The 14,682-nt window shown below is 37.4% G+C and overlaps 1 protein-coding gene and 1 long non-coding RNA gene across 3 annotated transcripts in view; one reads left to right on the top strand and one right to left on the bottom strand.

Moving 5' to 3' along the window:
* The window catches only part of LOC124155181, a 130,384-nt gene that overhangs the window by 91,009 nt on the left and 24,693 nt on the right, over window positions 1-14,682 (bottom strand). The window contains exons 1-2 of one of the 2 annotated variants that reach the window (XM_046528907.1): window positions 12,797-12,904; window positions 34-116 (exon numbers count right to left, since the gene is read on the bottom strand). Coding sequence is in view for 1 of the 2 variants with exons in the window: in XM_046528901.1 (XP_046384857.1) it covers window positions 34-116 (83 nt within the window). In the remaining variant the exon portion in view is untranslated. Of the gene's footprint in view, window positions 1-33; window positions 117-12,796; window positions 12,905-14,682 lie in introns of those variants that run through there. The other variant, XM_046528901.1, reaches the window with a different exon arrangement.
* LOC124155203 lies at window positions 9,454-10,405 on the top strand. Its single transcript, XR_006864165.1, has 2 exons — window positions 9,454-9,616; window positions 10,147-10,405. It is a non-coding gene; the product is annotated as an uncharacterized LOC124155203 (long non-coding RNA).

Below are 14,682 nucleotides of genomic sequence, written 5' to 3'. Positions count from 1 at the left end.
TAATACATACAATTCTTGAAAATTGCCATTTACCTCATTTTCATCCGGTAATCCAAGAGGTGGGGGGGTGTTTTTGTATTCTCCAAGCACCGTCAGTGTTTCAATGCATTTGGTCTCTGAAATACATAAAACAACATTGTACTGAAGAAGTGTAAGCATATAACAGGCATAGAAAGCAAAGGAACAATTTTAAATTCAATCGACCCACACTAGTTTTATAAGAACACCAACAATGGTTTTACTAGAAGTCTACAATTTAAAGTTTTACATAATTGAATATGAAAGTGATCCCTCAAAACCTCAATTGGCATTCCAATTATATAACAGGATGAAGAATATCAAAAGTCATTTATTGTGGCTTTCATGTTGATTATCATTTTATGTAAAGCAGTTCTATGAAGTTCCAGCTCATTCCATTTTTTCTCCTCAGCACAAATTTGCATGTGTACCCATTTTTAATCATCACAATAAGTAGCACTGCGAAGGATGGAGATAGGCTCGAGATAGATCAACCCCACAGCGACATGCCAGTCACCATTCCACAATCTCCATTCTTCGTGTGCTACCGCATCTGGTTGTTTCTGATGACAACAGTTTCGCTAGCACTGCTGCCAGCGTCTTCAGGTCAAAGGTCCACGATTTTTGTCCTCCTTATACAGGGGCTCATTCCCGCCAGTTGTGGCTGCTGCTCTCTCATTGGTCCGTTTCATTAGTCTCCTCCAATTGGCATTCGAGTGGTGGCCATCTTCCCTATTAAAAGTGTCCATCCGGGCTATTTCAATTGCTTCTCGGATAAATATGGGATAATATCTGCCTTCTTTTAATATTATCCTGGCTTCGCCAAATTTTATGTCATGTCCCGGGGGTCCAGGCATGCTCCGATATGGCTGACAGCTGGAATTGCCTATTCTTCGTGGCCCTTCGATGCTTTTGTGTTCGTACCTTCAGTGAAAGACAAGTCTCACCAATATATGTTTTCCCGCAAGTGCAAGGCACCTTGTACACACCTTCATGAAGGTCATGCTGGATTATATCTTTGGCTGAGGGCAGCAAGTCACCAATTTTCTTCATGCAATTGAACCTTGTGGCAACGCCGTGGTTTTTCAGGGCACTGGCAATGCTTTCTGTGGTCCCTGCGACGTAGAGGATGACGGCCCAGGCTTTTGTGTCTTCTGTTTTCTAACTTGAGTGTGGTTTTCTTTTGGTCCTTTTTAGCGCCGAAACCGGGTAACCATTCTGTTTCACTGTCGCCATTAGATGTCTTTTCTCTTAAATCAGCGACTCAGTGTCCGAAATGCAATGGGCCCAGTGAAAAAGTGTATTTATCAACGGTGCCTTTTGTACAGGATGGTGATGCAGTAGGAAGTCCTTGGTCGAATTATACAGACTAAGAATTACGTCTGTAAGAACGTGCATTTTCACCAATTTTCACGGTGTTTTGGACCCAAGTCAGTTAAAAGTAACCCCTTCCTTATAAACTCCTTGTTGAGCACACAGGCTTAGCAAATACCATTACCTTGTCTTTTAAATAGAGTGTTTGCATGGGTGAGGAATAAGCATGAAACCCTTTCCATTTAGTGCATACATGTTTGAAGTTCACATATGTTTAATGAAAATTCCATGTGTTTTGTTATTAATTTATTATTTAAGTTTTAATAAGCTTTGTTTTAGCATCGAAATTCTGTAGGGTAAAACGGCCTGTAATTGGCTATTTGTTACGTGACGTCATCTCCCATAGTATAGTTGCAAGCGGACGGGAGCATTGATGAATAACTTATATTTCACGTATTTTACGTGATATTTCTTCATTTTTCTGCAAGTAAATGTGCAAAATGGAACCTGGTTTCGTTAAGGCTTGTTCAAATAACCTCCCAGACGTAGACCCCTTCGTGATCGGTGTATACCTAGGGCCTATCTTCGTTTTTGTAAGGTCTGTAACTTCGTTTTCTCCCGAGTTGGGAGATAGTAGACTCGTGAAGCGTTTCATCCAACACTTAAGTCTCTAACTCGATCGCATATAGACGATGAAGTAAAGAGTGAAGTGAGTTGTGAATGTAACATCTTCGAGGAAATTATTTCTTCCATGCTGGTTCAACCAACCGTATACATTTCGATCAAAGGTATCTGACTATTGCGAAGGGGATATGTTTCATATTTGAACTAGCTGTGCTTTAGGGATACAACGAGCGCGTATTAATTTTCATTCGTTTGTTCGCTTCTAAGTTCTGTTTGATTTTATTACGTATTGAACCTATTGCCAATTCATTGTGAGCTTTCGCCAATGTTTACATTTCACGCATTTCGTTGCGCTGTTGTTCGTTTTTGTTTTGGTCATATTTTTGTTACGGTAGGAGTGATAGTGCTATTTGTGATATGATGAGCAATAAATATGTACAAGTAAGGGTAATTTTGCATTGTTTTTTATACATTAACACCACTAGTAAACTATTTTTCCCTATGTTTCCGCACTTTTATGCTGTCAATATTTGAAAATTTAAATGTAGCGAGGCAGGTTGTTGTGTTTCTTCAACTATAACATTTTAAGAGTTGCAAACATATGTCACTAATTGCTCGCATGTAGGTATTTGCAATGTTTCAAATTTGTACCATTCATACATTTACCGTAACGTTATTTTCTTTACGATTCTTTACTGCATTGTAAAATTTTTAAATTTTCCTTTTCCACTCCAACATTGTGTATATCTGCTTTTCGAGTATAAATGCTTACAATGCTGACGTTGCTAATTATGTTTTTCCATAGTCATCAAGCATACATAATGAAAGTAAGCATCCGAAGTGAAAACATATGCAATGTATATCATCAATGAATACACGGCCGTTTGTATACAAGAATAACTGCATATCAAACATACATATGCTTCAGTATTACGCATTAGTCTCTCCTTTCTGAATGGAATAATATACTCTTTTTGTGTGTAATAATGGCATCGAATTAAGATCCCTCCGGGCTGCCAATAACCATTTCCGTCGTAGTTCAGGGTTATCGGGAACATCTATAAAAATCTTGTTCGGTGTAGAAACACGGGTGCTCCCACATATCGGAACAAAACAATATCCATTCCGGAATTTTGTCCTACAAGCCATTAATCTATCTTCGCTCATGGCTACGAACTTAAAGAATTATTGTACGAAATATACCACTAATTTATAGTAGGACAGATGGTCTATTCCGTCAGATTCACCTCAGTGTTCATAAACAACAATATCCATCAATCGCAGGTGATCGGAGGAACTGCAGTCAGTTGAGTATGGGGATTGACGTCACAAGCCGTCTGACATGGCGGCGGAGTGTTTTAAGCGCAACATTGATTTTGGAAAGTTTATTTGTAAATAACAAATTCACCCATGATCGTACGACTGAAGGAATCGGAATTTTGCTTAATTAAACCAAACTGATATTTTTAATAGGCCTCACCAAAAATGTGCAAATACTCTATTGCACAAAGCCGGCAATCAGAGATTTGATTATTAGTTGATGTTATTTTTACCTCTTGAAATTGCTATTTCAGATTTAGAGTTCTCCATAACTCGGCTATTGAAATTGATATTTTATTCTACGATTCATGAATTGAATGAATCTTGCAGCCAGTTCATTTCAAGTGAAATTACTACTACACTGCAAATTGATGAAAATTATTAATTCGTGGGTATAAAAGTAAAAGCTAGTCAAAGTATAAAAAGAGAAGATAAAGAAAGAAAAATTTGTACGTTCAGCGGACTCCCGATTATCCGGCTGCAGTTAACCTGTGTTGAGGATTATCTATGCATCAGTTCACACACCCTCGATGTTTTCCGCAAAAATTAATAAAAAATAAAATCGAGGGCAAAAACACCAGGATACATGCATTTTAATGCAAGGCTATACCCAGGTTATTACTTTCATTAGAATCCCCTTAGAAAAAAGTAATTATTTTATTTACTTGCTGACAAGTATCATGTTTAAAATGTTTAAAGTTTACAAGGATGTCTGCTCTGGCATTGCAGAAGATGATGAGCGATGGGAAAAAACTCTTGCTTACTTTAAGACGATTCTTCAATGGTTAACCACACGTAAATTAAGAAAACTTTTATCCACGATCAGTCAAAGTGTAAAAGGAAAAGAATAAGAAAGAAAAATTTATACGTACAGCAGACTACCGATTAGCTGGCTGCGGTTTACCTGTGTTGTGGATTATTTGTGTACGAGTTGATGTTTTAAACAGTTGTTGTTGAGCATTTCTCAGCCTGCAAAAGCACAATAATTGCCGTGGCCTTGCATGCCATTGCATACCCTTTAATACACACGCAGTATGCACTTATATGAAACATTATGAAGATTATTCAAAATATTTTCGATAACTGTGTAAAAATGTCACTAATTCCTACTTCTAATACGTGCTGGAGGTGAAAATGGCAAGATATGTGCGAATAAATGTCCGCGTACCTACATGAAATATTTGGTTAGCAAACTTTGTGTGATTTACCGATTACGTCTTGAATGATACGCCTTGTAAGACTCCAGTGGTAGATAAGTAAACCCAAAGAACTATTATTAGATCTATGTTTTTCACACATTTATGTACATGTGTTATATTAAGGCTGCTATTCTGGATAAGCGTTGCAAAAAATAGCATATGCTATTCTGCGGGTCATTATTGCAACGACCCCATATTCAGAATGAAGCGTAGTAATAATTTTGTTCGGAATAGCAGCATGCTATTTCTTGCGCGAGCTATTTGGAAGCTCCGCCCCTTCCCGTATGAAAAACTTTCTGAACAGTTTGCGCAACCAATGAGGGAGAAGATATTTTATATATTTTTCTGTATTTTATGGAATATTGACTTGCAATTACAAATAATTGCTTCATTTGCATTTAAAAATTATATTAAACCGTGGATTTATATAATATGCTTTGAAAATCTCGTTTAGGAAATCAGCTGATTGTTGTTGTTTTGATAATATCACAATGGCTTCAGACAGGTGGGTTAGGTCATAATTTTACTGTTATAATGATGATTTATCGGGCATAAATATTGAATCATTTACCTATATCAGATCGGTCCTTTATCGTGAGATATATGTTATGCGAAATAATCATTGAAACCTAAATATGTTTGATTTTCTTCGTAATTGTCTTTGGCTTCGAAGTCTGTCTGTTCGTTGCATGTCAAAATAAATATGTACCAACTTTTATTGCTTTGATCGTGACGATATAGCTTTACTGTATGAACTAGAAGCTTTCGTTTCTAATACTAGCTTTATATTTTATGACTCCCTAATTTCAATTCATTCTCTGTTTAGGAAGTGAAGTAGGTGGCAACGTCACCGCTGTGCTTTCATGTAATATGATGGAATAGTATCAATATTTCAGCTGCAGATTTGGAAAAAGCAGAGGGATGTGATGGTGAATTTGAGGATGGATTGAACAACTGTGAAAAAGTGAATCGTGTGGTAAATGCTGTTGTGTCACTTATTATTGTTTTCGTATCAGCTGATTTTAATATGCTCACTGAAATTTTTGATAGACCCTGAACTGTGCCGATATACTGAAACTTAATTGTGTGAATAACTTACTTGCCAATAGAGGAAACAATTTGTATTGAATTCCACATTATATATATTGCATTAATGATGTACATGGATATTCCATTAAACGTTTGTGGCGAATCATAATTGTTCGGAAACTTTATTGGTGTTCGGAGAAATCCTTTGTTTTCAAGCAAGTAATTCAAGTCGACTGCCCGTGTTATAAGTTTGTAAATTTTAAGTTTTAATTGTAGAAGGTAGCGAATAGTGGGGAAAATAATTTCGACTCGTTGCATGTTTTTGTATATACTGTCCTATTGAGGAAATGAACGGCTGATCAAATTAAATGGTATTATTATGGTAACATATGGTTTTCATTGAAAGCTGTAACTATTATTATATTTGGCGAGTTAGTGTGTTCACACAAGCTTGAAAATTTTCAAGAATCGACCTGATAGCCTACATTGAGGATATTTTTAGTAGCAAGTCAAGTGATGAAATAAAATTATGAGTTGTAAATATGAATAAAACACGGAAAATTTGGGCTAATCGTAGTAATTCTTTGCATTAATTGTTATTGTTTTCGTACTGTCGATGATGCAAGCTTGAGCTTCATATATTAAGCTCGAATGTTAATTTCTAACCAATTCACTTAACTAGTGAAATATTCATCACTTATGCTACTACTATTTAATTAAAATAAAGCAGATAACATTTTATTTTTGGCTATTATTCCATTTTTCAATGCTTGATTATGTTACTTTAACCTCAGAAAAACAATTCGACATCGCAATGCGCACGTTTTCAGGGTTGCAATACCGAATAGCTCGGCCTCGAAGACTGCGTAATATTATAGCAAGCCTACCGGTTGCAATTCGCCGTTCAGAATAGTGAATTGCTACGGGCCTATGCTATTCTGAGAATTACGTCTTCCGGTGTAGTAAAAACACGAATTGCAACCGTTCTGAATACCAAATAGCATAGGCGTTGCAATACGCTATATTATAGCAACATCGGTTGCAATATCGGAGAATAGCATAATGCTATTCCATCCAGAATAGCAGCCTAAGTATTGAACCAAAGGAAGATTTGCGATTCATAAACTTTCTTGTTCTGCTATACTTTGGTTTTCTATGAGTGAGTTAATGATTGATTCATCTCTAGTTTACTTCTTTTATATTTCCAAGAGATGTGACATTCACCATATACATGTATGTATAATATTCTAGACGATTCCAAGGCTGCTATTATGGATAAGCGTTGCAAAAAATAGCATACGCTATTCTGCGGGTCATTATAGCAACGACCCCGTATTATGAATGAAGCGTAGTAATAATTTTGTTCGGAATAGCAGCATGCTATTTCTTGCGCGAGCTATTTGGAAGCTCCGCCTCTTCCCGTATGAAAAACTTTCTGAACAGTTTGCGTAACCAATGAGGGAGAAGATATTTTATATATTTTTCTGTATTTTACGGAATATTGACTTGAAATTATAAATAATTGCTTTATTTACATTTAAAAATTATATTAAACCTTGGAAATATATAATACGCTTTGAAAATCTCATTTAAGAAATCAGCTGTTTGTTGTGGTTGTGATAATTTCCCAATGGCTTCAGACAGGTGGGTTAGGTCATAATTTCGTTGTTATAATGATGATTTATCGGACATAAATATTCAATGATTTACCTATATCCGATCGGTCCTTTACCGTGAGATATATGCTATGCGAAATAATCATTGAAAGCTAAATATGTTTGATTTTCTTCGTAAATGTGTTAGGCTTCGAAGTCTGTTTGTTGCATATCAGAATTAATATGTATCAACTTTTATTGTATTGCTCGTGACGATATCGTTTTACTGTATGAACTAGAAGCTTTCGTTTCTAATGTTATCTATATATTATATGACTCCCTAATTTCAGTGTTCATTCTCTGTTTAGGAAATGAAGTAGGTGGCAACGTCACAGCTGTGCTTTCATGTATTATGATGGAATAGTATCGATATTTCAGCTGCATATTTGGAAAAAGCAGAGGGAGGTGATGGTGAATTTGAGGATGGATGGAACAGCTGTGAAAAAGTGAATCTAGCAATAGTGAATCGTGTGGAAAGTGCTGTTGTGTCAGTTATCATTGTTTTCGTATCAGCTGATTTTATTATGTGCTCACTGAAATTTTTGATAGACCCTGAACTGTGCCGATAAACTGAAACTTAATTGTGTGAATAACTTACTTGTCTATAGAGGAAACAATTTGTATTCAATTCCACATGATATATATTGCATTAATGATGTAGTGCATGGATATTCCATTAAACGTTTGTGGTGAATCATATTTGTTCGGAAACTTTATTGGTGTTCGGAGAAATCCTTTGTTTTCAAGCAAGTAATTCAAGTCGACTGCCCGTGTTTATAATTTAGTAAATTTTTAGTTTTAATTGTAGAAGGCAGCGAATAGTGGGGGAAACAATTTCGACTCGTTGCATGTATTTGTATATACTGTCCAATTGAGGAAATGAACGGCTGATCAAAGTATATGGTATTATTATGGTAATATATGGTTTTCATTGAAAGCTATAACTATTAATATATTTGGCGAGTTAGTGTGTTAACACAAGCTTGAAATTTTTCAAGAATCGACCTGATAGCTTACATTGAGGATATTTTTAGTAGCAAGTCAAGTGATGAAATAAAATTATGAATTGTAAATATGAATAAAACACGTAAAATTTGGGCTAATGGTAGTAATTCTTTGCATTAATTGTTATTGTTTTCGTACTGTCGATGAAGCAAGCTTGTGCTTCATATATTAAGATCGAATATTAATTCCTAACCAAATCACTTAACTAGTTAAATATTCATCACTTATGCTACTATTATTTCATTAAAATAAAGCTGATATCATTTTATTTTTGGCTATTATTCCATTTTTCAATGCTTGATTAGGTTACTTTAACATCAGAAAAACAATTCGACATCGCAATGCGCACGTTTTCTGGTTGCAATACCGAATTGCTCGGCATCGAAGACCGCGTAATATTATAGCAAGCCTACCGGTTGCAATTCGCCGTTCATAATAGTAAATAGCAACGGGCCTATGCTATTCTGAGAATTACGTCTTCCGGTGTAGTAAAAACACGAATTGCAACCGTTCGTAATACCAAATAGCATAGGCGTTGCAATACGCTATATTATAGCAACATCGGTTGCAATAATGAAGAATAGCATGATGCTATTCCATCCATAATAGCAGCCCAAGAATTTGATAGATGTGAAAAATGTGTAATTTTCGATTATGATTTCCATCTTATAATGATTACTGTATGTTGCGGAAAAGTATGTATTTTAGGTAGTGGCAAAAGCATATGCATTGTATCTTTGTTTCACTTTATACAGCTCTACCTTATTATCAGTACACTTAGGGCCGTATTAATAGTCGTTCCCCTTAGAGTCCCCTAGGGGCCCCTTCCCAAGGGACTCCAAGGGGAATCTTCAACATCGGTATTAATAGTCGTCCCCTTGGAGTCCCCTAGTAAGGGGACTCCGAACGTGGTAACTATGGGCCGTAACGACAACAGAGGTGTTTATTTACTTTATTTTTATAGGTGTTTTTGTACAAAGAACTTGAGATGTCGGCGCGAAATGCTTCGTTTTCAGCTACGGAGAAGAAAATATTTTGCGATTTGATTGAAAAATACAAATCTTCCATTGAAAACGAGAACGGACAGCGTTCAATGCGAGGCGAAGAAGAAGGCGTGGCTAGCTGTACGGAGTGAGTTCAACTGTCACCGCGATGTTGTTAGAATAGATGTAAAATAACTGAAAAGGTAAATAAAAAAGCTATGCAAGTAAAGGTAAGTTTAGGATGTCTATTTCAGGTATTTATCTGCAGTTAACTGATTTTACGTAGTTGGTAACACGATATTGAAGTACATTCTCGCCTTGCCGTATTCAGCATTTTCTGTCGATTTCATAATGAGATTGCAGCGTACCTATTTAGCAACAGAATATTTGAAGTAAAGAAAGTAAAATGTGCATTCATTCTGAGAGGATCCAGTAATGTGGGTTGGAGTAATACGTGGAATGTATTAAGGTATGAATTTTTACGCGCTGACGGGCGCATATTTATTTGCCTATTAAGCCTGAAAAACGGTGTTTCTGAAATTCGGGTGCTTTTTTTTGCTCTTGCATTATTTGCTAACTACTGTATTAATGTCTTTGGTGTGATTAGATGTGAATTTTCTAATTTTAATAACAATGAATAATAGTTCTAAATATCCCTTGAAAAGTAGCTGGGGTAAATAGTGCTAGTGTTTTGATAGCTAGTAATATTGTATTATTAACTTAAATGATATTAGCCGTTGGACTCGGTGCAAATTCTATCCAAAATTATTTAAATAGAAACTTTGGGAGGCTGTGGGATAAAATTTATAACCATCTAAATGACATTTTAACATAAAAGTTTTCGAAAAAATATGTCGTTTAAGTCACAATGCTACATTTTCTGTGATTAAAAAAAATTGAAAAATGATCATGCTTTCAGCTCTGTTTATTTATTTTTTCCTACAAAATGATGTATGATATATTGCTGTTAATTTATAATTGCTTCCTGGATGCTTTCAGCCAATACTTCCTTGGGCATTGCTGAGAGAAAGTTAAGGGCCAGGTTGGAAATGATGGAAGAGGAGAGGAACTATTTACGAAGATTGTATGAAATGAAGATAAAAAGATCCCTGGAGAAGGACAAAATAACAAAAGATAGACTGAGGCAAGCTGTGGCTGCTAGAAAGCTGGCGGAAGCACAACTGAAATAGTTTTGTGGGAAACGTGACCCCTAATTTGTAAATTTTATTTTTATAAAATATATTTACATTTTTTTAAATTTGCATATAAATTTATTCCTTCAACTCGTTAATTCCTATCATGAAAGCATGAGATAATCGCTGAACATAAGGAAATCGGTGCCTGTTATTAAGGGAAATGGATTTGGAACAAGTTTTGGTATCTAGCAACAGCCAATAAACATAATAGACTACAAAGTAGAATAGTGGTAGGTCAAGGTACCTAATTCGCACTGGTGACCAAAAGCTCCAAAATACAAATTTGTTGTGGAGCAAACACTGAAAACTGAGACTGAGGAGGAAATGTTGCGGAATAAAAACCAGATAATGTGGCCTTTGTGTTTTAAAGGTTTAAGTAATTGCATTCCGAAGATCGAATAATACAACTAGTACGTAGTTGGATAGATTTCCTGGTTCCGTCCGCGCTGTCATTTTGATGGCGACGTTTTACCAACTGTGCTGTAGGTGTCCTCAAGCCAGGCTGATATGGATAGTGCCTCTGATTGCCCGATATTTATACGGTGGCGCCAGACTGAGGGAGCGCTTGCCCGTCGCTGAATGTTCCCCAGACGGGGAAGGGGGTCCTTCTGGGGTCCAGAAACAAGCGTTTCCAGGTGCTGGAAAGGGTGTAACCGTCTTCCCGATTCATATTTTATGGTCTTTTGGTAATTTACACCGATTCTCTGATTATTCTACTACGATATATTGCATATCTTTGGCCAAGATTTTTGCTTTATCAAAATTGATTTCATGACCTGGCTCTGACAAGACATGTTGAACAGTTTCTGATTTCTCTTCTTGTCTATTCTTCAGTGTTGGAGCATGTTCTTTTATTCCGCATTGTATGGCCCTTTTAGTTTGTCCTACGCATGATTTCACACAGATGTAATGAACCTCGTACACACTCTCTAACCTGAGATTCACTAAGGACCGACGAAATGAGGCCGCACCATCTCAAGCAGAGACCCTCTCACGGCTTCCTTAAGAAACCGGTACCGCAGCAGGAACTCTGTATCTCTAAAAAAATTGAATGGATTTTGCGCATCACGGACGTAAAACTTCAATCACAGATGTTGGTTCGCCAATCTATCGAGACGACGAACAAAGGCCTCCAGGCTGCCCATCCTCGTCAAAGATAACCCAAATCACGGGTAAATGGGAAAATATGAACGTATATATAGCGAAGTGATACACAGGAAAAGGTTGAGATGAAAGGGATATGGTGAAATTAATGAAAATGGGTGAAAACGAAACGATTTTTGAATGGGCGAATGAGCAATGTGCCAGAATGAATAAATGGTATGGTATGAATTAATATGGAGGTGAATAAAGGCATAAATGAGTAACTTTTTAACGAGAACACGACAGCAACGAACGTATTGGAACAAGCAGCAACTTGAAGTCAATAAAATACGAAAGAAACTAAAGATTTCTGCTTACAATTCCAGTAGTACCTGTTTTCTCCGCTTCATGCACATGTCGCAAGGTAAGGCTCACTCCGCTCCCATTGTAGGGGACTGCAAGGGGGCCCCTACAGCCTAGGGGACGACTATTAATACCAGATTTGGGCGTGGGGGACTGTAAGGGGATACCTAGAGCTAGGGGATCCCTGGGGGTCGACTATTAATACGGCCCTTATTGTCTGCTTATGAGCAGGATAAGTTATATGTTTCAGGATACTTGCCTATATTGTGCCAGAGCATGAAGCACAAAATTTTATGTGAAGTATTGCATACATTACGTTTAACTTTGCTTCAACCATGAATATTGTGAGTCAGCCAATTCCTGTATTGAATTTTTTTGAGTTTATAGTTCCTACGTTAGTCTCCTCGATTGCAATGGATATCAAAATATAATATTTCAAGATGAAATCCATCATTTTTGAAGTTCTCATTCGTACAAATTATATATTCAATATACTTTGAAAGTGGTATTTGCACGATTGAACATTTCCCGAAAAATTGTCAACGGCAGCTACTGTAGACCATTCTGAAATCAGTGCTTTGCTAATAGTGGCAGTATTGTTTTATGTTCTGTTTCACAGCAGCAGTAGCAATACCGCCATGAATTTTGGAACACGCCAACCAAGTGTACTGCAAGAATGTCGAGAGGAAAACCAACCAGCTACAATTATTCTCAGGAACTACCTCTAAAAAGGTCAGAAAGAACACCTACATAGCTAACGTAAATTAAAGGTTTTCACTGAAAAACACAAACGCAAAATCAGCGGAAGTTTTATTTCAATACGTTCTCCGTTGGTTAACTCAGGAGACAAAGCCGCCAAATCCCAGCAACGCGAGCGCGTCTAGCTAGCTATCAGAGATAAACACGGCACGCTATCTTTCCCCAACTTATTATTATGAACCGACGTAACTCAGCGATTCACTCTACGATAGCCACGGAAGGTCGGCACCCAGAGATAAATGACTCACCACATCCAATAAGACGGCAAGAATCAGCAAATTAGTCAAAAACTCATGACTGCTCCACCGCTCAACTTCCACGGCTCGAAGAGCTTACATGCACAAACATGCATCGACCTTGAATCATCGAAGTGCGTCGCAGGAGACGGGCCTTAGGGTGGGCTAAGGAGGAAAACATAAATGCCGTGTCGACAAAAACACAAAACAGCCACAAGTCAAGTCCTCCTTCGTGTTTACTTGCGCTGCAGCGCGATGGCGCGAGAGCAGACGCTTTTGAACGCGTTTACGCTGAGCCTCAGGGGTTGAAGGAAATCAGTCCATTTAAATGTAATCCATTAGGTGTTTTCCCGGAAAATTTGCAGTTCAGAATATAAAGAAAAAACGTTGAACGATATTATTCACGCCCGCAGCGCGTCAACTGCGGGGTATCAGCACGATAACTTCGGGCTTGGCTGGAATCAAGTGTGCGCGCAAGATTCTACGAGAGATCACAGATCAGGAAAAGTCATTGATACATATTACTGCATATCTACGCTAATTAATTGTTAAATATAAAAACATACTCAATTATTAACGAATTAACTCGCATCTATGAGCTGATTTTATGGGTTTTTCGGAAAAGTCTGAAATTAGAAGAATCATTCTTATATAGCCTGCGTTTCAATTTACTCCAGCTTGGCAATCTTTGCTTTTTCATGAAAAATACAGCGTAAAATATTAAGAATCCATTCCAGACAGCTGAGGAGCCGAGATCCGAATCTAGATGATGAAATTTAGGGGTTCGATAGTTCAATACTCTTCCCCTCCAATTCGTAGAGAAATACTACTTCTAGCAAACACTAATACTAATAGAATATAATTTTAAGACTTATTAGGCCTAACTCAACTCAAACCTGCCAGTCATTTAGATATAACCTACGTTCCTCTTCACTAAAATCATGGTTAGACACAGCCCCCTCCCTCAAGACCCCCCCCAGATTTCTGGCTTCAGCCTTTCCAGCTGGGAGAGAGGAAGACTACCCTTGCGAGCATAGTGGAGGCCGCTCTTTAACATGGGCAAGGCCGGATTTGGGATGGGTGGAGGGGGGGGGGGCAGGGATCATTTTGGTGGGAGGCGCCGCTGGTTTCGTTCAGAGCTACAGTGCCAACAACACCAACAAGGCCCAGGCCCCTTGGGCTGCCCTTTCTTCTGGCCCTGATGTAGGGTTTGCAAGATATAGGTAACAAAGTGAAAATTTGTCAATGGCTTATGAGCCTTTATGATTCGTCAGAGATGGCACAGATATGAAACTTGTTCATACTCAGTTTCACATATTTCCATCTATAATTGGAAAATTATTTACAACAAAGTTGGTACATTCCATGTTTTTTTAACCTTTCCAATAAACCGCATATGTAAATTCATAACCCAAAAAAAATAGAAAGGGAAAAAAATAAAGACTATCCCCAAAGCCCACGGCAGGGTATTGATGACTCCAGCAGCTCGATTCTGTAAATGTGATATGGCCGTCACAAGCGGATTTCGTCAATGTATTCACGGCTTTGACGCTGGAGCGATTCTGAAACTTTTTAGTGACGTCACTCTCACAGCCGCGTCCGTGAAAGTATTCACGCCCAAGAGGGCCCGTGGTAGCTTCGTCGCGGCAATGCGCTCTAATTTTTCATTATGAATTTACGCTGTGATTGATAATTAATAGCACATTATTCATTAATTACGATGGTGGCTATTTCATATTGTCACTTCGCATAAGTAATATGTATTAAAAACAAATAAAAGAAATGCATAAAGTTAAATTTACATTTGCGTCCTATTTAAATTGATTGGCGTTCATTGCGATTGAAGTTGGTGGGAAGTTAAACCTTGCGCTGAGGGTTTGACAATTATCTTATATTTG

Source organism: Ischnura elegans, chromosome 1 (genome assembly GCF_921293095.1).
Source record: "Ischnura elegans chromosome 1, ioIscEleg1.1, whole genome shotgun sequence".
NCBI lineage: Eukaryota > Metazoa > Arthropoda > Insecta > Odonata > Coenagrionidae > Ischnura > Ischnura elegans.
The sequence above is the reverse complement of the archived record's forward strand: the minus strand, read 5'-3'. Positions and strand labels throughout refer to the sequence as shown.